This window comes from Xiphophorus maculatus, chromosome 4 (genome assembly GCF_002775205.1).
Source record: "Xiphophorus maculatus strain JP 163 A chromosome 4, X_maculatus-5.0-male, whole genome shotgun sequence".
In the NCBI taxonomy this organism is placed as follows: domain Eukaryota; kingdom Metazoa; phylum Chordata; class Actinopteri; order Cyprinodontiformes; family Poeciliidae; genus Xiphophorus; species Xiphophorus maculatus.
The window spans coordinates 24,269,454-24,294,129 of NC_036446.1; the positions used below are offsets into that span (position 1 = coordinate 24,269,454).

General features: G+C 41.9%; 3 protein-coding genes across 4 annotated transcripts in view; 1 reads left to right on the top strand and 2 right to left on the bottom strand.

Annotated features, from left to right (window-relative positions):
• Positions 1-5,727: 5,727 nt before the first annotated feature.
• LOC102231498 (aromatase-like) lies at positions 5,728-8,994 on the bottom strand. The gene is made up of 9 exons (XM_005799744.2): positions 8,475-8,994; positions 8,242-8,392; positions 7,998-8,152; positions 7,746-7,910; positions 7,550-7,664; positions 7,355-7,463; positions 7,100-7,262; positions 6,625-6,866; positions 5,728-6,147 (listed from the first exon to the last, which is right to left on the bottom strand). Exons 1-9 carry the CDS (start codon positions 8,668-8,670, stop codon positions 5,890-5,892), a joined length of 1,554 nt encoding a protein of 517 aa, XP_005799801.1. The 5' UTR covers positions 8,671-8,994; the 3' UTR covers positions 5,728-5,889.
• A 4,058-nt stretch (positions 8,995-13,052) lies between these two features.
• On the top strand, positions 13,053-18,576 carry gldn (gliomedin). The gene is made up of 10 exons (XM_014469024.2): positions 13,053-14,343; positions 14,713-14,764; positions 14,852-14,869; positions 14,990-15,088; positions 16,561-16,662; positions 16,762-16,878; positions 17,033-17,113; positions 17,193-17,318; positions 17,408-17,558; positions 17,642-18,576. Exons 1-10 carry the CDS (start codon positions 13,819-13,821, stop codon positions 18,105-18,107), a joined length of 1,737 nt encoding a protein of 578 aa, XP_014324510.1. The 5' UTR covers positions 13,053-13,818; the 3' UTR covers positions 18,108-18,576.
• Positions 18,577-19,280: 704 nt separating this feature from the next.
• The window catches only part of dmxl2 (Dmx like 2), a 45,102-nt gene continuing 39,706 nt past the window's right edge, over positions 19,281-24,676 (bottom strand). For both annotated transcript variants that reach the window (XM_014469034.2, XM_023332726.1), the window contains 9 exons: positions 24,546-24,667; positions 24,290-24,428; positions 22,534-22,594; positions 22,330-22,457; positions 22,162-22,239; positions 21,962-22,053; positions 21,831-21,883; positions 21,513-21,730; positions 19,281-20,950 (listed from right to left, as the gene is read on the bottom strand). In XM_014469034.2, coding sequence (XP_014324520.2) covers positions 20,741-20,950; positions 21,513-21,730; positions 21,831-21,883; positions 21,962-22,053; positions 22,162-22,239; positions 22,330-22,457; positions 22,534-22,594; positions 24,290-24,428; positions 24,546-24,667 — 1,101 coding nt within the window. In that variant the 3' untranslated portion in view covers positions 19,281-20,740. The remainder of the gene's footprint in view (positions 20,951-21,512; positions 21,731-21,830; positions 21,884-21,961; positions 22,054-22,161; positions 22,240-22,329; positions 22,458-22,533; positions 22,595-24,289; positions 24,429-24,545; positions 24,668-24,676) is intronic.

Consider the following 24,676-nt stretch of genomic DNA (forward strand, 5'->3'; position numbering starts at 1 on the left):
AAATTTTACATCACAGAATCAGAATTAATTGTAGAAAGCTGATGTGTAGAGATGAGGTAAGGATCATTGGAACAGAGAGGATTTAGTCAAGACCACCGGGCAAAGTGTGCAGTATGGGAGCGTCTGCTGCAAGGATTATTGGGAGGTGATCAAAGGTGTGATAGAGGCTTTATGTTTGAGCTTAGAACATAATAACACCATCACTTTGGTTACATAAGAAACACCGACTTTCAAACACAAAAGGAAGAACTATTTCTTCTCTTTCACTGGAAATGTTATCTTTTAAGTTGAGAACAAGTCCTTGGATACCCCACTGTATCCAAGGATGAAAACTGAAGGATGTTTTCATTCAGCTGAAATCACATCAGAACTTAATTAATATTGAAGGACTCAGAATCAGAAAGAAACATGAAGGTATCTTTCAGATTTCTGAGGGCAGAAAACAACCTTGAAAGAGCTGCATTCAGTTAAAGAGTTGAAATTTTTTATAATCTTTCCCAGCCTATCACAGTAAAAGATTAAGAAGAATCATGTTGCATTAAAAAACCAAATATTTCACTATCTTGTCTAAGCACATATTTTTTAATGTTTCCACAACGATTTGTAAAGAGTGATATAATTTCACAGCTGAAACATCTGTGGTCATTTTAGCTAATGCTGTTAAAATGCCTTTATAGATCCTATGATTACAAACCCATCAGGACCCCTACTGGAACCTGTGGAGGGTAATAAATGCAACACACCGGCACCATGCATGTGTAAACAGATTATAAGTTGCGTTTCTTTTTAATCAACGTGAATTAATTTCTGCTGGATGAGGCTGGGCGGCGTGTTGGGGGCAGGTGGGCGTTCAGTCGGTGGTCCGACAGAACTCAGAGGCATTACCGCCGTCCCAGGTGTGGACCTGAAAGCTGCTCAGCGGGAACGCTGGGGACCAGATGGCATCAGCCTTCCTTCCCACTGCCCGAGGCTCACTTATCTTTGACTCGGCGAGCATTTGTTGCCTGTTTGCGTGTCACGTCGACTCGCCTCTGCAATTCTGCGGAGGCAATAAAATAATAATAAGAAGAAGAAGAAGAAGAGGGAAAAAAAGATGTGGCAGTAATAACAACAAGCTGCGCTTCTTTGATCCTGGCAATATAGCCTGCTCTCTATTTTTTTTTTTTTTTGACCTGATGTGAAATGGAGAGTGGATGTGAGGCCTGTGTGGGCATGAATAGAAGCACACACCGCTCCTGGCCTGAGACAGAGCAGCATTATGATTGCCTGCTGTACCTTTGTGTGTTTGGAGAAGCAGAAATATCTAACCAAAACAGATCTTATCAGTGAGCATGTTTCTGTGTAGGTCATACCAGCTGTGCTCTAATTTTAGCCTTTTGATGCCGCCTATCATCAGCACTAACTGGGTTCTTAAAACTATACTAATGGCAGCTATATTTGTAGATTTGTGAAAGCTAAATACAAATTGACAAATGAAATAAACAGAACATGTAATCCAGTCAAATTAGTTTTAAAAGAGATTATGCTGCTCATGTGTGTCTCCATTAGCAATCAACAGAAGTATTGTATTGTAATTAAAATGTTTGAATCAATATACAAACAGGATGAAAACCCACTGCCAAGATGTAGAGAATCTCTCTGGATGGTGGCAAATTCAGAAACCCTCCTTCAGTTTGAAGGGATTCCTCATGTTGCTCCACTCCTCATTTTAACTGCATGCATCATAATCTACACGTCAGCTGCACATTCCCACGACCACTCTGTCATTTATATGATCGCATCACATCCTGACTCAGGCCTGCTTCACAGTCTTGGTGACCCGGCCATGCCAGTGTAATGTCCACACTCCCACCATTTCCACCATGCTCCTCCACGCTACACCCAGATCGTCAGTGCTGGCGCTGCAGGATTAAACCACCACGACCTCCTTACACAAGTTTTGTACCATGTTTAAATTCGCCCCCTCTATGTGGTTTTGAAATTAAACTCTATCTAAAAGGTTTAAAAGTGCGCTTGGGAAATTTATGGCCATCCTACCAGAAATGCATTTATGAGGTCAGACTCTAGCCTAGGCATTGTCTCCTTACACTATTCTGGGGTGCTTTACATCGCTGCAGCTAACACTACCTGAACCGATCCATGAAGCTCTCTGTGTGCTGTTTTTTATTTAATCTGGACATAGCATGACATTTAATCTGTAGACTTTGAATCTAACCTGTGCGCACCCCAAACCTTGGATTCAAGATGGGTCACATTGCTCCAAATTTCTTCCAGATTTTTATAATACCACCAATAACTGACCTTGGAATATTTAGTGTCAACAAAATTTAAAGACTAACTTTGTTACAAGAGCGGCATCCCATCAAGGCACCATGCTGAAGTTCACAGAGCTTCTCAGACTGACCACAAATGTTTGTAGAAGCAGTCTGCAGGCCAAGATTAAAGATGCATCTCAGTTATTTATGCCTTCTTTTTGGGAATCGTGCATCCTTCAAAAGCCTGGTTTTGCTAATTTGGTTTATAATATATGTGATAAACTACATCTCTGCAACTATTTTTGACCAAGAATGTCGCAGATTTCTACTCTTAGAGCTGTTCATGTGGGATGCTAAGAGCCAAATTTAGATTACTAAGGGGAAATGTTTACTCTGAAAATCTTCAAACTTCACCCTCCATGGCTTGTTTGTAAAAAATAAAAGAAACAGAACATGAAGCAGAAAACTGTGCTGGGATGATGAGAGTCACCAGTCTCCTCTGCTGTTTAACAGGAAACAAATGAGTTGAGTTTGGCAAGTATAAGCTTCATAAAAGACTGTGTCCTGCCTGTCTGGGTTTCCTGTTACAAAGCAGCTTGATGAGAAGGACTGTGAGATATTTTGTCCCACTTTCTTATGAAATGTTCTGAAAATTGGTGCACTCATTACCAGGGAGGCAGAGAGGCATGCAAAAAGGCAAATGTCTGGGAGCATCATGGAAAACAGTGTCACTGCTGACTGTAGGAGGTACTATTCACAGTGACAGCGCTCCGACGATGAAGGGAGATGAGTACACTGCCAGTTTTTCCTTTCTGCTGGATGTTTCCATGACCACCAGTGCTCCTTTTTTTTTTTTAATGAAGCACTAATCCAGCAGGGGACTTAAACAGAAAGACAGTATGGCCGCTGGCATTTGAGAATCTAAGCTGAAAATGATGTGTGGGTGTGTGTTTGTCTGTGGCTGTGTTTGTGTGGGTCCTTAGCAGTATGTAATCAATCAGATTGTCAATCAGAGTACGAGGCAAGACTGTGTAAAGTTTTGCTGAGAGGCTGGAGTTTGTTGGGGTTTTTTTTAAAGGCCATCTGTCATCCTGGCTCCATGAATTTGTAATTGGGAAGCTGAATTAGATGCATACATAGACCATTAGGCTTCCAATAACCACAAAATAAACATAATAGACCCTCATAAGCAAATACATAAAGTTTAGTTGGTATTGACAATCGACTCCAAGCGAAATGCAGCTCAGCGGGCTGTAATACAGACGACTCATCATAGACATTCCAACAACAACATGACACTGCATGCAGCAAAATGTTTGTGTCATAAACAAGCACAGATGAACAAAATGAAAACACAAGCATTTTTCACTTCCTTCTTAAAAGTATTGCATAAACTGTAGCTCACACACACGCACACACACATCAATGCAACAACAGCAGCGCATGTGAATTAAATGTTACCACAGATCTATTCAGCAGATGTCTGGCATCCCTTAGTTTGGAGCCACATTTCTTTTATTATTTTCCATCTTGGATCCCATTATTCTCTGTGAAGTCACTTTAGAAATTCTTCTGTGTCATTTTTTTTACATGGAGGAAACAATTTGAGGCTTTGGGTTCAGCCGTGCATTTACTGTACGTTCAGCCTATCTCGGTCAAAAGTTGGGAATAGAACCAACTTTTGCTGCAAATCCTTTATCGCTGCAAATCCTTTATCGGATTTGCACAATCTGCTTCACTAACATCTATCTGTCCATTCCTCTTGACAGAATTGGCCAAGCTCAGGTAGATTGTATCATGGGCATGTTTTACCACCACCATGTTTCAAAACGGATATGACAGTAGTTGGGTTCCTGGGGTGAGTAGTCCATAATTTTGGCATGTTTTTTTTTTTTGCCTGAAGCCATTTCTGTACCCTTCAGTAGGTGTTAACACATTTGTCAGATCACGTTTGGAGGAAACACTTCGGCTGAACACAGATCCTCTTCTATTCATTTATTTTTTAAACTTAAATCAGCCTCTCACTGGACCCAGCTTGTCCTCGTCAGTGGCCCAGGCTGTGGTCAAACCTCCCAGTATGTGACAGGTTAGCTTAGCAAAGCAAGGAAGAAGGAAAAAAATGCTGGGAGACGAAGCAAAACACAGATGAGGAACTGTCAGATTTAACAGGAACTCAGTGACATCTCTACTGGATGCTCATGCTTTGTGTTTCTGGAGAAACTGTTTTCAAATAGTGGGTGTGAGCAGGTTGGAAATCAAATCACATTTTGTTCTTTCACACTGTTTCTATACTTTACACGTGTTTTCTTTAATAAGAAAAGATAACACGATTTTTTAATATAAATAATAATTTTAACACATACCCAAGCCGTGTCTATCTACCTCTATAGCAGTTTCTCATTTGTGTTTTAACGTAAAACTGTTTTGTTGCAAAGTTTAATAACTTAACCTCCCTTACAGATGTGAGTTTGTTTTTTTTAACATATATCTGTTTTTGTCCTACAGCAGGAATCAATGCAGATACAAAACCCCAACCCAACCTGAACACAATCAGTAAATTTGTCGCTGACGTGCTGGAATGCTTTATTGCAGATGCTGATTTGCTCCAAAAAGTACATGTGTCTCTTCTTTCCTCGTCTATCTTTAGTCAGCAAAAGCAGGTCTCAGGTGGTTTTGTGTCAGTAAAGGACGGAGCCCACTCATTCATTTTAGATATTGCGCCGTCTTGCATCCCTGACAGACAGCTGACAACCGACATCTCCAGAGGGACTGTGCTGTGCAGAGGAAACCTTCTCCCACCATTTATCTCTGTTATTGTTTTAAGGGCATCCTGAGGCAAGCAAACCTCTGAGATGTGCTCTTGAGTTTTCTTTGTCTGTTTGTTTTGGGTTTTTTTTTTTTTTTTTGCTAAATTCCTGAAGTGGTGTTGACAGCGAGAAAGCGAAAAAAGAAAGAAAGACTTTCTTTCTTTTTTCATCAGCATCAGGTTGTGAAATTTGCCCAGAGGAAGACCAATTAAGCATAATGAACAGACTGGTTACTTTATTTAGACGTGGCTGCTAAACCATAAACTGCAGGCCCTTTGGAAGTACAATAGCGCCCTCTGCTGATCAATATCATCATATACAAAAAATTAAACTTTTTGTTAATGTTTTGGCTTTTCAAAATTCATCTGAACTTATAAGTAGATACTTATGGTACATTACAGATGTCTAGACCTTTCACACTTAATTTAACTTCCATTAATGTTTCTAATCTTAATGCAACATTAGAAACATTTCTGTTTAATTTTAGTTGTACTGATAAATATATATTATGTATTACAATAACTGTTATTTATTAACTATTTTCAGTTACATTAAGCGATTTTCCTTGCCCTTGCTGTATTTCGTATAGCGTTAAAACCACCAAAAGAAAGACGAAAACACACATCCTTAACATAATAATTTACATTTACTTCAAAGTTAGCATATAGACACTTACATTGTACATAGTTCATAACAACATGAGTATAAACACAAAATATATGACTCGTAAAATGAAACAGCAGTGCTTTGTACAATCACAAGACAATAAACAGATGTAGTGATGGAGGGCGTATCCATACAACATTATGTGAACATTGTTGGTGCGTCTAAGGCGTTTGCCAGCTTCCTCTCTGTCGGGGTAAGAATCTCATGCTGAGCTGCTCGGCCTCCTCCTGATGCTCCACGGGCTGCTGGGAAAGGTTGTTGGTCTGTGGGAGGCAGTCCAGGGTCAGGCCCTCGTGGGGGCAGACGGAGTACTGCGAGAGCAGAGTCGCCAGGATGGATTTCATCATCACCATGGCGATGTGCTTGCCAACGCAGGCGCGAGGGCCCGAGCCGAATGGCTGGAAGTAACGGCGGGGAGTCTGGAAGAGGACAGGCGGCATGTTGAGGGGGAGGACTGAGCAGAGAGCCGGTTGAAACGGTCAAGTTTAAAAAACTAAAACCAAAAGCTGCAGTTTCAAACACTGTAACTATTCAGGCAGATAATGCATGCCATATTTCAGTTTCTCTATAGCTAATATTTGCAATGACTAACCGCCGTAATCATCAGTGTTTCCAGCAGTTAGTTATATTTTCACATGCATTGGGATTTTCTTCTGATACGATTCATTTTCCAGACTGAAGATTCAAAATGTTGCAGCAAAATCCCCAAATGCCTCGCTGAAACTTCTGCCAAGTGGTTTAATCAGATTTTAATCCACATCAATGAGGAAAGTAAAGAGGAAAAAACAATCAAAGAGTTTGAAAATGAAGTTTGTTCCCTTACATTTACATATTAAACAATTAAAAGTTCGTTTTTGAACCGTGAACCTTGTCCAAAAACGAGGTTCACCACTCACATTTTTCTGGAAGTTCTCCAGACTAAATTCGTCCGCCTTGTGGAAGAACTCTGTCCGGTGCATGCGGCCCGTGTTCAGGATGATATTTGTGCCCTTTGGCACCCGGTAACCTTCGATGACGTCATCCGACAGGGCTCGCCGCATGGTGAAGTCCACCACCGGGTGGAAGCGCAGGCACTCGTTGATGAAACTCTCCAGCACCTGCAGCTTCTGAAGGTCCCCATTCTGCATCTGTCTGTCGCCTTCAAAGAAAAGACAAAAATCCTGTTTCATTACCAGAAGCTGGGATATTCCACAGCTAACGGAGTCCAACGAACTAAGAAAGTTGTTTGAAATAAATGTCAGGAAAAACAACTGAATGCAACCCTTTTAGTTTAATGTTGAATCCAACTCATTTGGTGAGCAAAAACGTCATCAATGCAACACTACGGAACGAGTTGCAACCTGTGTTTATTCAGCACAGTGAGCAGCTCACCTATGACGGTGTCTATCTCCTGCAGCAGCTGCAGCTCCACGTGGGGAGTCTGTTTGAGGAGCAGCAGCATGAAGAAGAGGCTGATGGACAAAGTGTCCGGAGCAGCGATCACCATCTCCAGCACGCATTGCCTCACGTTCTCAGCCGACAGCTCTCCGTGGTTCTGAGCGCATACGCACAAAGAGTTGGGGAGAAAATAATAATAAAAAGAAACACTCAAGGCTTTGTTTGGAAACGTGCAATTATCTCACTGACTTGTGCAAATATGAGGTCTGCCGTGAAGTTGATGTCCAGCTTATCTGCCTGCTCCATTTCCCTCCTCTTTTGTTCCACGAGGCTTTCTATGGCATCCTGAAGCTCCTGGCTGTGAGAAGGTAAATTAATGTTGCCTTGCAGTTAAAAATAACCCCATACAGGTCAACATATGCACATGGCAGCACACTGACTCACGCTGCTGTCTTGTGTCTTTGGTGAATCCAGCCAAACTTGAAGTAGATGTCAGGTTTGATCAGCACCGTCTGCCACGTTTCGAAATACCTGTGAATCTTCAGCAGCAGCTCTTTCTCTGCAGACAACACAAATGATTAGCTTAACGTGCTCTGAATCACCACTCCTTTTATTTTTCAAGGTGCCTGGTTGTATTCACCATTGAGCGGGACATCCAGGAAGAGCCTGTTGGAGATGTCAACCACAGTGCAGCGCAGCAAACTGAGGACGTCCACATGAGCCAAGCTGTCCAGGTTGTCCAGGTGGGACTGCGTGGAGGACACGCAAACCTCCACTGTCTGCTGCAGATTGGGACCTGTCAGGGCTAAAACATGGGCCTTTTTGTTTGTGATTTACAGTCGTGTGAACTATCTGCACTCTACAGCGCCGGTTTGAGGCTCTAAGATGATACCTTTGGCAAAATAGGTGCGTATCTTTTTCCACAGGGCTACGTTGTTGTTGAAGATGATGCCTCTTTCATTCATGCCGAGGCAGCTGAGTCCTGGTTTGCTCCCAAAACGGGAGGTGTACTTTCCATTCTTCAGAACATGATTAACTGCTGAGGCCCTGATGAAGGGGGGAAAAGGGATACATGGGTTGTCATAAAAGTTGAGAGGATTTGTACAGTGTCTTTAACGTTAAAGGAGAAAACCAACCTGCTGAGTATAAGGGTCTCCTCTCCGTTGAGCCAAACTCTGACAATGTCTCCGTACTTCTTGTTATAGTAGTTGCTGGCTGTGCCAATCCCAGTCCAGATAAATCTCAAGTATGATAAATGTGGACCAAAACCCAGGCAGAACGAAGGGCCTGTTGTGGTAGATGACAGTGAATTTCTTGGCGCTTACGCTAAGCTCGTTGTCTGAGGCTAAGAAACTAAAGCCGGACCTACCTGGAACCGTGTTTTTCTCCGTGTGACTCCAAGCCACCACCAGCAGACAAACGAGAAGAATGAGGGTTCTTGTTGCTATCGGGATGCCAGGTGACAGGTGTGCTGTGGCATTTAAGGAAATGGACACCAGGTCTGTCACCACATCATCCATATCCACAGTAGACATGGTCCCACCACAGGAAGAAATCGAATCCATAAGACGGAGGGTATGAAACGATGTCGACGTAGCTCCTCAAGCCCAACCAGTGTAAAATGATGAAAGCTGTGTGAGCTTTCTCTTTATAGGCTCTTTGAGCTGGTGACGAGCCAGGTCAGGGTAAAACAAAAGCCACAACATCTTTGGAAAATGGTAAACAATACAGGGAAGACCTTGAGAAGCTGGATTTGCGCCTGTGCCCTTGAGCGTACAGGTCTTAGTTGAGCGAGTGCATGTCGGCAGGACCACTTGTTTGTCATTTTGTTGATGAGAAGCATCGCGTCGTCCTTTGAACATCAGAGGAATGTGATCCTACACCCAACAGCTGGCTTCAGAGTGTATGGGAAACCCCGTGTTATCGCTGCCATTATGGGAGGTTTATCTCTGCAGCCAAATTCGTTGGTAGTTTTCGTCTTTGCAGGCCAGGCAGGGCTGATAAAGTTGGAATGATGTACTACAAGCTCACTTTTTATTTAATACAATTTGTCGCTTTCAGTTTGGTCAGATTAGGATTTCTAATAGCTTTTTAACGAATTCCTGAAAATCACGACTTGCTTTTTGTAAATTGATTTGGATAACATTTTAGCAGAACATGAGCTTCACAGGATCTGTGTCCTTACTCATGAATCACTCAAAATAAAATGTTATGTGATTTAAACTAGGATTTTGAGATCTACTGTTAAGGTATAGATGGGATAAAAAAAAGTTGCTCTCATTAATCGTTTGTACGTACTATCATATTTTTTTCATGCATTTGCCTCAGACATTACCTAAAACATCTGTTCTCCATGTTTTAAATTCAGTTTCCCTTTCCTAAGCTTCACAGTTTCACCACATTTGATCCTTTTTTATTTTTTCAGGGTGGAACATCTCTTTGTCTTGGTCAGTCATACACGTTACCTGCTACTATATTATAATATTAACGCCTTTTACACAGATTCTCTACATTCTTACTATAATGTAAAACTGGCCCACAACACAATACCACCACCATATCTCAGGTGGATAAAGCTTTTATAAAGAAAGGCAGAAATCCATGCTGCTCTGGGATTTTGTTGTCTAATGATCATCACCAACAGCTTTCCTGGCTTTAGGAAGCCAATTTGTTCCCATAATGCAATTCAACAAATATGATTTTTAGAATAAAACTTTTGATTTTTATTATTTATGGAAATCATCTCTTTCAGGATTATCATTTAGTTGATTGAGAAACATTAAAGAAACAAAGCAGTGTGCAATCTTCTTTAGAAGCAAAACTTTCTGCTTATCAAATGTTGAAGAATATAAACAGTAAGAAAAAGTCACTTTTAGCTAATGTAGTGCAGAGAAGCCTATATGCTAAAATTAGCTAAAGTATATTAAATATTATCCTAATGATTGTGGGTCACTACCATGTTTTCTAACATTAAGTTGTTCCATTTAGTGTGACAACAGTAATGTATAAGATATTAGCTAAAAATGAAATGCTGTCAATAGCTTCTGACCTTCACCAGCACATTGTTTGACATTTACTAAATTTAGCAGGTTATCATAAAATGTACTCAAAATAATTTGAGCCAAAATTTTAGCCCTCACTTGAATATTGACTAAGTAAATTAATTCGTGCAACATGCAAATGGTAATGTATCAGTATATGAAAACCAAATCTTTACTTAATAAAATGCTAACACTAGCAAGAGGGCTATCACTAATGTTGGAGGGAGGATTGGAATGTAAGGAGGATGGAGAGGAAGGTTGGATTAGAGTTAAAATTAGGGTTGGACAGAGGGTCAGGGTTGGCATCAGGGTTGGAATTAGAGTCGGGCTTGGAAAGAGGGCTGGGAGGAGGGTTTGACATAGTTGAATTAGGGATGGAAGGAGTATTCAGGTTGGAATTAGTATTAAACTGGAAACCCTTTTAGTGGGTCACTGTTTTTTCTGAAGACTAAGGTTGATGAAAACAAAAGATTTCAAGAGTGATTTTATGAAATCTGTAGAAGGTGTGAAAAACCTGAAATACACAGAAGTAGTGGAAGGATATGACCACATTTTAAAGTTTTAACGGCGTTTCAGGCTGATAGTACACAGAATGTTCTGTACTTAGTTGTTAAAGAGTGCAAAGGTTTTAGCAGAATTTTTCAGAAGTTATCGGATGTTCCATTTATTTCAATGGAAACCACGATGATCACAAAAAGCTAAATATTTCATAAATCATGCCAATATAAAAAAAATATCTCCAGTGTGCTGAATGAGCAGAATATGGGAAAAGTTGAATGGTTGAAATAGCAGAAAGTATACAGGGGTAGTTCAGTGGTGAAAGGTTTGCGGGGAAAAAGTGGAGGAACTCAAAAATGTGAATGCCTACAGCATTATTGCCAGAACTTTATGTTTCCTTCTGTACGTCTTTCATTTTACTTGGAACTAGCAAAGCAGCCATTAGGCTTAAATTCTTGCTCATACAAAGCACTACCTCTCCCCACAAATATCCTCCATGGAGTTGCAGTCTCCAGCTGAGCTTCCACCTCACAGAGCACCCATCCCCAGTGACACCACCTCTCAGCTCCTTCAAACTAGAGGCACCAGCAATTAGCAAACACCTGGTGGACACAACGAGGCGCGTTGTTGTGATGACATCCTGACGGCGACGTGTCAAAAAGAGAAGGAGCTTCTAAAGGAAACAGAGGCAAATTTCAGAGCATCAATGCGAAGTCCAATTTCTTTCGATTTATGTTTGATATTTACAGCATTTTTATGACAACTGAAGGTAACTTAATAGTTTCTTGATTGTGCCATAAAATGGCACCATGTGCCTGGAATATACATAATACCCTCCTTTAACATCTTGTTTTGGGAGCTGAGGGTTGTAATTCAAGACAAAGTCCGCAGTGTTTGGCTTCATCTCTCCCTTTGCTGTGTTTAATCGCTCTGCATGAAAGGCTCTGTCAGTTCACTCACCGCCCACATTCGAGTTCAAGAATGCGCACGGTTCAAACGCGCGACTGTGCGCTCAGGGCCTGCCACAATAACCAAGGCCTGTGTGATGGCTAAGACCAAGATTGTTCTGGATGATTAGGCAACGACAGCCCCTCGGTAAACTTGTCTCTGGGTTCAGGGCTGTGGTCAAGCACATCTTTGTCTTTACTGCATCTGGAGATTAGGTGATGATTGAACAGTTAAATGTTAGATGATGACATGTTTGCCTTTGTCTTGCAATCAAAACCTACAACTTTAGAATCACTTGCTGGATATTTAATTGCACATATTTTATTAGATAAAATATGAAAGATGTGCATTGGATTACCACACAAAGAAAATGTGACTATACTTCAGTTTAAATCACCAACTCAATGCGGTAAGACTTACTTAAGAAACCTTGACAAATGTATCTCATCAAGTTTAGAAGGGCTTTGGAAGGAAGATATGATAATGGAGAGAAGATTGCCTCGGCCCTAAGCTCTCATAAAAACGTGGAGATGGCAGCCAGAGAGAGTGCAGTTTTATGGTCCACTCCTAGAATTTTGCAATTAACTTCACTTACTGTATGCAGTAGCAGTAACTTTAAAATCTTACAGGCATATTTATCATGCGAGTCTCACAGGATTCAATATGAAGTGAAAATGTTTTTGTTCTGATTAAGTTCTCTTTAACTCAGACCTTTAATGACGTTTTACCAGCTGCTGTCTTTGATTAAGATTTTCTTTCTAAAGCAGTGTTTTAATGTTGATCATGGTTTTCTGTTCAGCTGGCCTCCTCTCTGAACTGTACCAGACAGGCTTTAATAAAACTCAACCTTGGAAACACTGAGCAGGAGGGTGAACTTTCCTTGAAAATACGCCAGGTTATCTCTGTACCCTTCATGAACTCTGGACTGGAGTCTAACTGCCTGGACGAAGACATGAAGATGCTCTGCAGGAAAATCACTAAAACTGGAGATGATCAAAACACCAACGTTTACTGTGTAAGTTTAAAACATCGGCTATAGCAACATCTTCCAGTTAAGCCATCTGTAAGGAGTCGACATTTTCCTTTGGCGTTCATCTGCTAAATGGCGGCATCTCTCTGTTTTTTATCAGCTAAGCTTGGGGCAGTGAATGACGCGCAACAAAGGAACAGCCTCCATGTTTTTAAGACGTTATCTGTGCACATGTCTACACATCTGGAGGAGCAATTCAAGCTGCTTGTCCATGACCCACAGCCTCAGGCATGAGCCCCCCACACTAACTCTAAAAGCAGTAGTGAGAATCTGCTTTCTTCCTTCCTCCTTCCATGGGAAATCTGTACGTCTTTATCCGCAAAAGTTACAGAAAGTAGATAGGAAAATCCATCAAGTCTGTTTCAGTGAACATCTCCAGAGACAAATTAAGTGGTTCGGTTTTTGAACAACTCCAAAGCGGTACCGCTACCAGCTCTGAGGTCTTTTAGCATTTGGAAGGTTGTTATTTAAGTAATTCCCTCCTGAACTGTCACTCCTCAGGTGAAATGGCCCGTCGTGGGCCAAATTGAAGGAAAAGAAATGGGTCAGTGGTGCAGTCGATGAATGAAAGCCGCAAAGATGTGACAGGGTTGAGGAGCCGGAGGGGAGGTTCGGGGAGGACAAAGGCGCTTGGAAACTGAGGGAAATGAACCAACTTAGAGGCACCGCGGTGACATTGATGTTCTCTGATGTTGTCTGCTTTCTCTGAATCCAAATTACAACGTGACGTCACAGAACTTTGTCCAGCGTGCATTGAATGTTTGCAATGTGTTGTGCATGCGAGTGCCGTTGCGTGTGCATCACACAAATAAAATGTGCATGCCTGTGTCGATGTGCGTGATGTCAGTCTGCCCACGGCGGTGCAGTAGAATGGCTTCTGATGAATATAAATCAGGTGACTGAACAGGCTGGGGTTTCTTCCCAGACCAGCTCAGAAGATTGTGTAATGCCCACTCCTACACTGGCCGTGCACACCCCTACACACGACCCCTGCAGCAACTGGGTGCACAAACACATCCACAACTGTGTTTACCAGTCAGTCAGTCTTCAGATTAGACCACCATGGTAGAGGGCACACACTGAGGCTCACCGGGATTATTTGGAGCACTCGAATGGCTTTCTTTTGAATTCAATCGACCACAGTGATTTGGCCTTTTGGACTTCCGACCCTAAGCTGGAACTTTATCCTCCAGTGAATGTTGAAGCACGTTGTGGACCCTCAGAAGCGAGGAAGTGAGGTTCTGACAATGTGGATCCCAACCCCCAGCATGACCGTTCCGCAGCGGATGGTGCTGTACGGGACTTGCGTGGTGGCGCTGGTCAACTCCGTGGGCCTCCTCGTCCTCATGGTCCAGCAGAATCAGCAGCAAGCGCGGCTGCAGCAGACCGAAGCGAGGCTGGCCGAGGTGGAGCAGAGCTCGGTGGTGGAGTTCTTCCGGGAGGTGCCGAAGGGAGCGGCGGGGCTGCGAGCGGGCCCCGGAGACCGCTCACAATACCAGCAGTACTCCAGGAACAAGAGGAGCGAGGAGCTGGAGAAGGACCTGCAGCGGGAGCGTCACCATGACGACGAAGGGAAGGGGTTACGGCTGAAGGAGGCCAGCCAGGAGGTCGGGGAGGAGAAGGACGAGTTGAAGCTCGAGCTGAAGCACAAGCATCGACACGGCCAGCATTACAACACACAGGATGACATGATGATGATGATGACTTACTCCATGGTGCCGGTGAGATGGTTGTACTGTTAATCATTTCATTAAAGTCAGCCACCTTCCTGTTTTAAATCCTGTATTTAAATCTAATTGAGCTAAATTGGCTTATTCTATGATCACAGGCTGCAGATTTCATTTTATCCCAGTTTATTATGACACATCCGAGACGATGACAATGTGCAGATTACAAAACTACTATGACAACAGGAGAATTTTTCAACCAATAAGATTCCTACATTGTTATTCGTATAGATCAGCATGGGCATAAATCAAAGTAATGTTTATCTGCACGATCACCTAAAATGGATTTAAAAATCTGCTCTTATATTAATCCAATGTATTTTACTATCATCATAAATTTAGATATTCCTTCTTCCTCTTCAGATCAAATTGTTGATTGACATCTGCAACAGCACTAAGGGAGTCTGCCTCGCCGGTATGCCTTCATGAATTAGCTACATATTTATATGTAAAGACATAACTCACACTTTACTCATCAACAACCTCTCACTTTGCTTTGCAGGACCGCCGGGGCCACCAGGTGAGTGAAACCTTACATCTTAAACCCAAATCTGAAATTTATCTTTCCCATCAGTGGAGGAGCTGCTTGTCTGTTCATTTTTAATTTTAATTTTTTCCTTTCTATCCATTTGCTGTGTAGGTCTGCCTGGTGCAGACGGCTTGCCAGGCCACAATGGGACCGATGGCATTCCAGGACTGAATGGACTGCCTGGAGCGGATGGAAAAAGAGGGAAGAAGGGTATGGAGAGAGGGAGGATCTACTCTGGCCATTTTTATTAAAGCTCCAGGCAGTTATGGGCATAATAGAGAGGCATAATGGAACAATGAAAGGGCCAAGGATAACCTGAGGTTAAAAAGTCCACTACGATCAAACGCGCTCTACTCGAGAATTCAGATACATACGGGATAAATAAACGTAAGCCCCACTTCGAGAGGGCTGAGGACGGCTTAGCAATTTTTGGGGGCTGAAACATTTTTTGCAATCTTGCAATACACTGGTATTACATATTGTTTTTACACTTTTGAATTGTACTGCTACGTCCTTTCACTTGAGCATAGGCATGACCTTCATAGTGCAGTTTATTAAATGCAACCATTCAATTATTGAATTATTTAAATCAATAAGTAAATAAATAAATATTAATTAGGTTTATGGCACATACTGTCTGTTCTCTTTGATCCAGGTAAGACAAGTAAGACAAATCAGCTGGAACGCTGCTTAAAATCAAGATTTCAGTTTCGAAAAGTTTGAAGCCTCATCATTCTCAAACTCATATGGCTGCTGCTCGTCCAAAACCTGAAGGTATCTGTGGTAATAAACTGAGCATCTCAGGTGGTTTGTGCTTCATAAAAATTGTTGGCACACTAGAGGTGTGTGATGCTGCATATTTCGGTATTAATCCAATACCAAGAAAATACAGAGCCCATATCGTCAATATCGATATAAATACTTTTTCATTAAGTTTGACACGTTGTCAAACTTCTGACCTTTAGATGCTTCTGTGTTTTTTTTCTTTTAATTATTTGTGTTCAACCCTCGGACAGCATTTAGACAAAGTTAATCTGCGAAAAACGTTAATGAGATGCTGACATGATTATTTTTGCAGTTTTTTCTAAATAAAAATGCAAAAATGATCCTTTGAGAGCAAATCCAAACAAAACATTTTTTTTGAGGTAGAGTTGAGACCTAAAACTAAGACTAGACTGTGGTACAAGAATAAAATAAAACTTTAAGAGGGAATCTGAAACTAAAGTATTACGGACATGTTCATTTTGTGTTTGAATCCTTAACATGCAAAGAAATATAATGTTTTTGGCTCTTTATGTAAACACAGTAAATCTGCAACAATAAAAAGGGAATGTATTGATTGTTTATCTGTGTGAGCAGGCTGACTCTAACTGTAGATGATGATCTTTGTTTTGCTAGTTCGTCTCTCTTAGTCAGATATTTCAATGCTGCATTGTCTTACTCGTGAATGGCAGAGGAGGTGGAAACAGCTCTTTTTTTCCCCCCCACACTTCCAGCAAATATTACTCATTACTGTGGTTTTGGCCTTCAGCTGAATGACTTAGGAAAATCTCCCAATTCTCCCACTTCCACTTCACAATGGATCGCATTATGGATGCAACAAAGCCTGTGTATTAGTATTTCATCCAAAAGAAATTGTATATTGGATGAGTTTGTGCTGTTTAACATGATGTCCTCTACAGGACCTCCGGGTGAGAAAGGAGAACCAGGAGAACAAGGAGAGCCAGGAGAGCCTGGTCCACCAGGAGAGGCATATGAATCATCCAATGATGTCATTGTTGAGGGTAAGGAGACAAAGTAAAACCCAAATGCATTTTATTAGAAGCCTTTTTTTAAATTGCAAAGGTTTAGACATCTTCATGTTGCTATCTTTTGTTGCTCAGGGCCTCCTGGTCCGCCTGGCCCTCCAGGGCCTCCTGGACCCATGGGACCTCCTGGGCCTCAAGGGCCTCCAAGGACAAGGCACCACAGAGCTCACCTGCAAACCGCTCATACTCTGGGTAAACTTGGACTCTATAACCTTAAGGCTGATGAAACAATCATCCCATATTTCTGAATTTGACACGTTTACTGCTAGAAGATTTCAAGCAGTTCAGCCTAACCTTCAGTAGTGAGAAGGGAAGAACATTAAACCAATCACACTGTGCCTGACAGGGTTGTTGCACGCCGTGCCAAACGACGAAACTTTGACCGTGAAACAAGCTGTGAAACTTCACGAAAAGCCGGTTAAGAAGGGTGAGCGTGTTGTTTTCCCGACGCTAATAATCAATGACCTACAGACGTAAACGTCTGATCGTGTTTTGTTTTCCCTCAGAGTGCCTCATAAAGTCCCTGATAAATCCCAGAATTGTGGCGAAGATGGAGAGCACGTTTGGCACGTGGATGAAAGACACAGCTCACATGAACGATGAGAGGATATGGGTGGCAGAACACTTCTCAGGTGAGCCGCTTTGACTCTCTTCGTTTCTCCCAAAGAGGCCTCACATTGAGACAGTGGTTGGGTGAAGGCTGTGCCTAAAACTTCCTCAGGTCGCATGGTGAAGGAGTACCAAAACATGGCTGCTTTCCAGAACGGCAGCAGCGAGACGGTGGATGTTAGGAAGTTCTACCAAGGCTGCGGTCACACCGTCCACAACGGCTCTCTCTATTATCACATCGCTGGCACTTCTACTATCGCCAGGTAAGTGTTATTTGTCTTAGAGCGGTTCCATTCCAGTTCCATTAGATTCACTTTTTTTCGGTAAACTCTTTATCCCTTCCCAGATTTGACTTCAGAACCAGGAGGCTTCACACTCTCTACATAGACAACGCCTTGTTCAACAACCTGTCGTATCTGCTGACAAACTCCAAGACCTATTTCAAGATGGCGGCAGACGAAAACGGCCTGTGGTTGATATTTGCCTCGGGAGCGGATGAGAGCATCATGGTAGCCCAGCTGGACCAGAAGACCTTCTCCGTCACGTCCTACATAAACACCACGTACCCCCGCACCAAGGCCGGCAACGCTTTCATCGCCTGTGGCGTCTTGTACGTCACCGACACCAAGGACACCAGAGTTACCTTTGCTTTCGACTTGCTGAAGGGGAAGGCAGTGAATATGACATTTGACTTGAGGTCTCCTGGGGGAGTTTTGGCTATGCTCTCCTACAGCCCGAAGGACAGACACCTGTACGTTTGGGACCAGAGCTACGTCAGGCTCTTTGTGGTCCATTACATCTCAGATGAGTGATAATCACGCAGACACAACCATTACGTCATGCTCTGAAGCAAACCCCGTGTTGACAAAAGTTACGCACTACTAGATTTAGAGGAGGGGGAAAAGTTTTAACGTTTACAACAATTATATACATTAGTCTTCATTGTCATGTGGAACATTTAGTCCAAATGAGTCTGAACAGATTTTAAATATTTTTTTTTTCTACAGGAAACTGAATTTATATCGTTTGTGCGTTTGTTGTTGCATGAGTTGAAAGTGGGATTTCAGTGTTACTAAGACTGAATACTAATTGGTTTTTTTTAATATAATTTTGTATTTTTTCACTGCACATGTTAACATTTCAATATCTTTAATGTTGCAACTTTTAACAGTTAGTCTAAGTAAGGCAGTGAAGGCACCACAATCTTTTTAAACACCATAAAATGACTCGTTTACCCCACTATAAGTAAAAAAAAAAAAAGCTGTGATAAATACCTGTTGTTACAAACTGAACCAATGATTTACCTTCTGTATCTGTTTTTGATGACAAATGCATGGCAATCCATATTTTGTAGAAAGTTTATACCCCCCAATTATCCATATCCATGGCAGATTTACATTTAAACTTAATTTCACCAACATATTACTTCTGTTTAGAAGTAACATTACAGTTTGCTGTGGCTGTAGATAATCTATGGAAATATGTAAATAAGCGGTTACAAAAAAAAAGAAAAACACTCAGATTTTGAGGAAGGCTCGTCTCACTTCCTTTCAGAAACAAACTTTTAGGTTAAATGAAAACGATTTTAAAGCAAAATCTGCCAAGAATATGAATAATTTTGGCCTTAGCCGCACGTTTGCATGTTTTCTACAGTTTGTGGTGAAACAGCGTCAGTGCCGACTGATTACACTGCTCAATAAAAAAAAAACTTCTAAAATGAAAAAGAAAGCAAACCCAATGAAATAAAAATCATTTATTCACTTTACAAAGGTAAAACTGTTACCTTGACCCGTCTCTCACAAACACCCCCAGGCTCGATGGGCCTGGCAAACGTCTAACGATGATATTGGCTTTCTTTGCATGCACACACACACACACAGCCACCCCCCCCCCCCCCCCCCCCACACACACACACACACACACACACACACGAACAGCATTGGTAAAACTCCTAAAACACATACAGCACATGTAGTGGGCGGAAAGAGGGAGGAACACTAATCTCTTTAATAAATACCACACACTTAACAAAAGTCACAACTAATCCAACTGGTATGATACAAACCAAAAAATAAAGAAATGTCTTCATGTTTGTACAAGCTGTTGTTGTAGTTCGTACTGTATATATATATATTTATATATATTTATATAATTTATATAGTAAAACTATCTTAAACGCTTTACTACCAGGGCAAATAAAGCCAGACATTCATTTGTATACAACAGTTTCTTTGATAACTTATATATTTGAAATAAACTTTTAGTGTCTTCAGAATTTGAGTGCAAATATCTATTTTCTCATGGATGAAATAAAAACAGCTGGCGAAGTAAACACACAAACAGTAGACTGTTGCACGTTGTCCAATCGGAAACAGTAAAAGCTCTTACATTCCTAAAATAAAAGGCAATAAGTTAAAGCAGTTCTTCAAAGGAACAGTAAACCAAACACAAACATATACATACTTTAAATATTAAAATCTACTCAATTAAAACAACAACAACAACAACAAAAAGAAAACAACCCACAAACATACAAACAGAATTGATAACATTTTGTGCAAAAACCAGTAGTGAACCTTTTGTGTTTCTGCTCTGGGCGGTCGGGTGTTTAGCGTTGGACAACACAGATGAAACATTAAAAGTTACAGTCACGGGGGAAGCGGGGCGTTCGATGTTCTAGCATGGAGGCTGTCGCACTAACAGGCGGGCGGGTAGGCAGACACGGCAGAGAGAACACACACTTGGATCAGGTCGAACTCAAACCAGGAGAGGCCACAGTGAGCGATGGGCAGCCAGTGATCAGTGGACGGGGAGGGGAAGGGAAAGAGAGGCGTCGCCGTTAAGAGCGACGCGCCGTCGACTCTTTGGCGAGAAGCCGGAGGGGCCAAAACTATTGAAACAAAAAGCAGATTCCAACGACTCGAATCACACCGGAAACCACCGACTTAATAACAAACCACAGTGCTGGTTACAGTAGAGGCTAAAAGATTTCAGCTGTGGGCACAAAATGACGACAGTTACACACTTTTTTAAAATTTTTGCTTGAGCACTTTTACAGAGCACTATCAATAGACCTGTGATTGCACCGCGGAACGAGAACAGGACATGCATAGCTTCCCTATGGACACACTCTATGAGAAGAGATTCATCAATAAAATTACAACAAATCTAGCTTTTAAAATCAAGTATGATACCGTTTGCTTGTAACTTTTTGTTTTCAGCCTTTTTGGCGAAAAGAAACATTTGCAGCTCTGGTTTTGTCATTCTGGACAACATCTACTTCCGCAGAAAACCCATGACCTCTGCACACTCAAAGGTGCCAAAAAGCGTGGCAAGCTGTTGACGATATATCCTCACCTAAAGGCTGTTTGACGAGCCTTCGCATTGTTTTGTTTTTTTTTTACTTGTCTTTTCATCTTTGGACCCTGAGTTGTGGAAGCAGGCATCACAGGATGTCAACAATGCTGCTGGCGATGTTGTAGCGGTCAGGGAGAACCCTCATCTTCAGGGTGCCGTCCGCGCCGCAGGTGAAGATGCGGTTCCCCGGACGCGTCTCCACCTTCGTGACGCCGTTGCCGATGTTGCGGAAGATGGACTGCTTGGCGTGTTCGTTGCTGAAGGAGTGCATGAGGCCGTGGCCCGCTAGCTTCCAGACCTGGAGAGAAAAACACAGATTTGATATCTCTTTTTTTTTCTCCAATCAACATTTACAAACCTTTTCGTAGAGGACGTTTCAACTGATAAAAAAAAAAAAAAAAACACCTGCAAAAGCACATGTCTTAGCGTGTGAGCATTTAGAAACCTGTTACCTTTTACAAACACTGGAAAAAATGCCGGGTATAATAATTTATAACATTTACAATTTACTTGATTCTAGTTTGTACTTTAGTACCAAGATTCATTGACTCAATCTATTGTGATTTTGATCTGTAGTTCCACATAGTGCTATACCTAGCATAGTTCACTTCTCTGACTTTTATTTCTTTTTATGCGATTCATTTTTGTTTCTACAAACAGAAACCGGATAGAGACCAAAGAAGGAATGTCCAAAGACTTGCAGGCTGTGGAATGTGATCCATTTTATTTCTTGTATTTTTTTACTTAAGTCATATCTACTACTCTGTATTTTGTAAGTTACCAAAAGAAATATGTAAATCAGACTAAAAATAAAACATAAGATAAACTCTTTTTTTAAAAATCCAATAAAAATTGCTTACCTTTATGTTTCCCTCTGCAGAACCGGTGACAAAGAAGTCCTCAAAGGGATCCAGAGCGAGCGCCTTGATGGCCGAGTCATGGGCCTGGAAAGTGTGCAGCAGCTGTCTCTGGCGGATGTCAAACACACACACAAAGCCTTTCCTGCCTCCAGTGATGAGCAGCTGCTGCTTCTGAGCGTACTCGAGGACAGTGGCCCCGTTCTCATGGCAGGGGAATGCTGAGGGGGCGCGGGAGGGAAGAAATATGAAGGATGCATCACAGAGCAGCTTGTTATGGTGGAATAGTACCTTTTTTTTTATGAACATCAAGTTTCTTACCGTGGACTATAGTATTGCCAGGTGAAATCAGAGTGTCCCACAAGCAAACATTTCTGCAAATATTAACATAATAATCAACCTGACTTAACAACAAAACGTCTTCGATTTAGTTTCTCGGTGCGAACGCTTGCCTGTTGTCGTTGGACTGTCCGGCTGTCGCGATCAGGCTGGAAGACGTGATGAACGCAAAATCACCGCAGGTCTTGGAGTGACACTGCCAACTCTGACAGCAACAAAAGAACAAAAATGAAGAACAATGATTTCAAGATTTACTTGGAAGCTTTTGTTTTGTCGCTAACAGCCTGACATGAGGGCGGGGAGTCGACCTCACCAGGTAAGGTTTGGGGTTGGAGGACGTCTGGTTGACCTGCCAGAGACTGAGGAATCCCTCTCCGTCAGCAACTCCGCACTGCAACAGGAATTCAGAAAAATCAGAACAAGCCAGCAAGCAGACAAAACACAGCCAATATTCTCTCCCTTTCTCAGTACGTGTGTGTACCTTATTGCCTTGGGAGTTAAAATAGAGCCGGGTGATACGAGCGTTGCCTGCTTGTCTGAAGCAAATGAGCTGCTGCGGCCTGTTCCATTCGAACATCCTCACACTGCCGTCCTGAGCCCCCGTCATGTCTGAGGCACAAGCCAATATGTCAGAGGAAAATTCATCACAACTAACGGTTGAAACCAGTGAAGCGGAGTCACTTACAATACTGATAAACAGGGTGCGATGTCATCCTCTTCACATTATTTAGATTTCTTTTCATAATCTGGAAAAAAAAAAGTTAAATAATAAATAGTTAATATTGATAAAGTCTTCTAAAACATCCAACAATCCAGATTGGCAAAATAAGAAAATACGGGAAGTGATTTAGAGCATTAATAGAGTTTATGTACATTTATAAACAGTTAATTTAAATCAGCTTGGTAACCGCCCACTTTAAATCTGTACAATTAGAGATGAATCTGAAAATATTCAACCCCCTATGCAAATTTTTGCATAGGGGGTTTACTGGCAAAAAAAAGATTTAGCATTGTACTGGTGTTTGCGTGGCCTGAAGAGGAAGTAACGGCTGAAACCAGATTCCTGAGGAGGCAGATGCTGAAAAACTGTGACAACACCTGGTGGCTGCGGCCACTGAGGTTTCAGTTTCCACAGTAAGGGACGCACTAAACGAGCCCCACTCTGTTCTGTGGAGCGAGGAATCAAAACAAAGAGTGCTTTGAAGCTATGGATGAGGAAAAATAATACAGAAAAGAAAGAAAGAAATCTGTGTCTACAGTGAAGCACTGAGGAGGCTGGGTGATGCTCAGACGGCTTTCGTTCATCTGGCAACTTTTTAAGATTTTTAGCAAGAAAGTTAAAATGTCATCCAAACACATTAGGTGTTAAAATAAATCTGGTGCTTCGTGTCTTTTATTGCTGCTGTGAACCATTTTTCTTGTCATTTAGAAACTTTGTAAAAAAACAAAGGAGTAAAACAAAAAAACACGCAGCAGCAAAATTTGATATACTCCCTAAAAGTGGAGTAAAAGTTTCCGTCTCCTTTTGTCTTTCTTTCTGTTCAGCTCAGGTTAAGCCACCTTCAAATTCAGCTGTATACATCATATATGAGCTGAATGTTGCCCCACCATTGAACCACACATTTCCGCAAATCTATTTTCCAAAAAATGCTCCTGGATGGGTCAAATATTCCACACGTCAGTAAGTTTGTCCTAATAAGTAAATAAACCATAATTTAGAAAAACAATCACAAATTTCTAGAAAAATTCTGCTTTTAAACTAATTTTTCACCTGCTAAAGATTCAAAAGCAAACACCAGGAACATTATAAAATGAACCCCTGTTTTTTATTGCAGAAAGAAACTCCACTATTCAGCACACGAGGATTCAGATCTGTAAAAACGACAAAAATAAGGCAGAGGATCACCGCCTGCCCCGTCCTCTTCAGTGTATCGCACCGCACATTTATCAGCCCGGCTGGGACGCCGAGGTCTCTGGCTGTAAGGTACTGTGACGCAAATCTGCACCTTGGGCAGACGGCTGTGAGAGCTATCTGAGTTTATAAGCAAGCCATCTCTGCCGCGCGGAGCTGCCCTCTCCTCTGTATCAGCGCTCATAGACTCAGCAGCAGGTCAGGTGTTTAGTCGGCGTGGCTTTGTTTGGCTCGATGTTGATAAGGTTTAAAAACATAAACTTTGTCTGCGGATGAGCGGAGACTTCGAGCTAAAGATTGAATGTGACGTTTTATGTTCCTTCTGCAGTTAGTAAATACGAGGAATTTTTAACCAGACCAAAATAAAACAAACAACAAAAAAAAAGACCAAGAGTCACTTCACAGAGTTTTACCCAACAGCAGAATTGGGAAAAGAACCTGGTTTCCCCCTATTGTTAGAGGCTAAGAACTACCAACTCAACACTGCCTGGTGCAAAATTTGGAGATTTTACAACAAAGTAGCTCATACCACGCTGGCCCCCATGCTGGTCTGACCGCTACCGAGCCACGGCATGGATGCAGAGACTGGCATTGGAGGCGGTGCAAAGGACACGGAGCTTGCCTGGGCGATATTTGTGTGAGAGGAGCGGGGGTCTAAGTCGTCAGAGCTGCAAAACAAAACAGAAAAACAGGCATTGTGCAGATTTAGTAGGGGTAGGGTTTTTCTGTGCTGGAATTAAACAACAAAAAACTAAAATTATTTTTTCATTTGATGCAACTCCGACCTTCGGGATTCCTTATCAAAGTCGTCTCCTATCCAGGTGTAGGGCTGGACGGCCACTAGAGTGGAGACGTCCACCTCCTGGACGTCGTGGGTGGATGCCAACACGATCTCATTGGAATTAGCCTGAGAAAA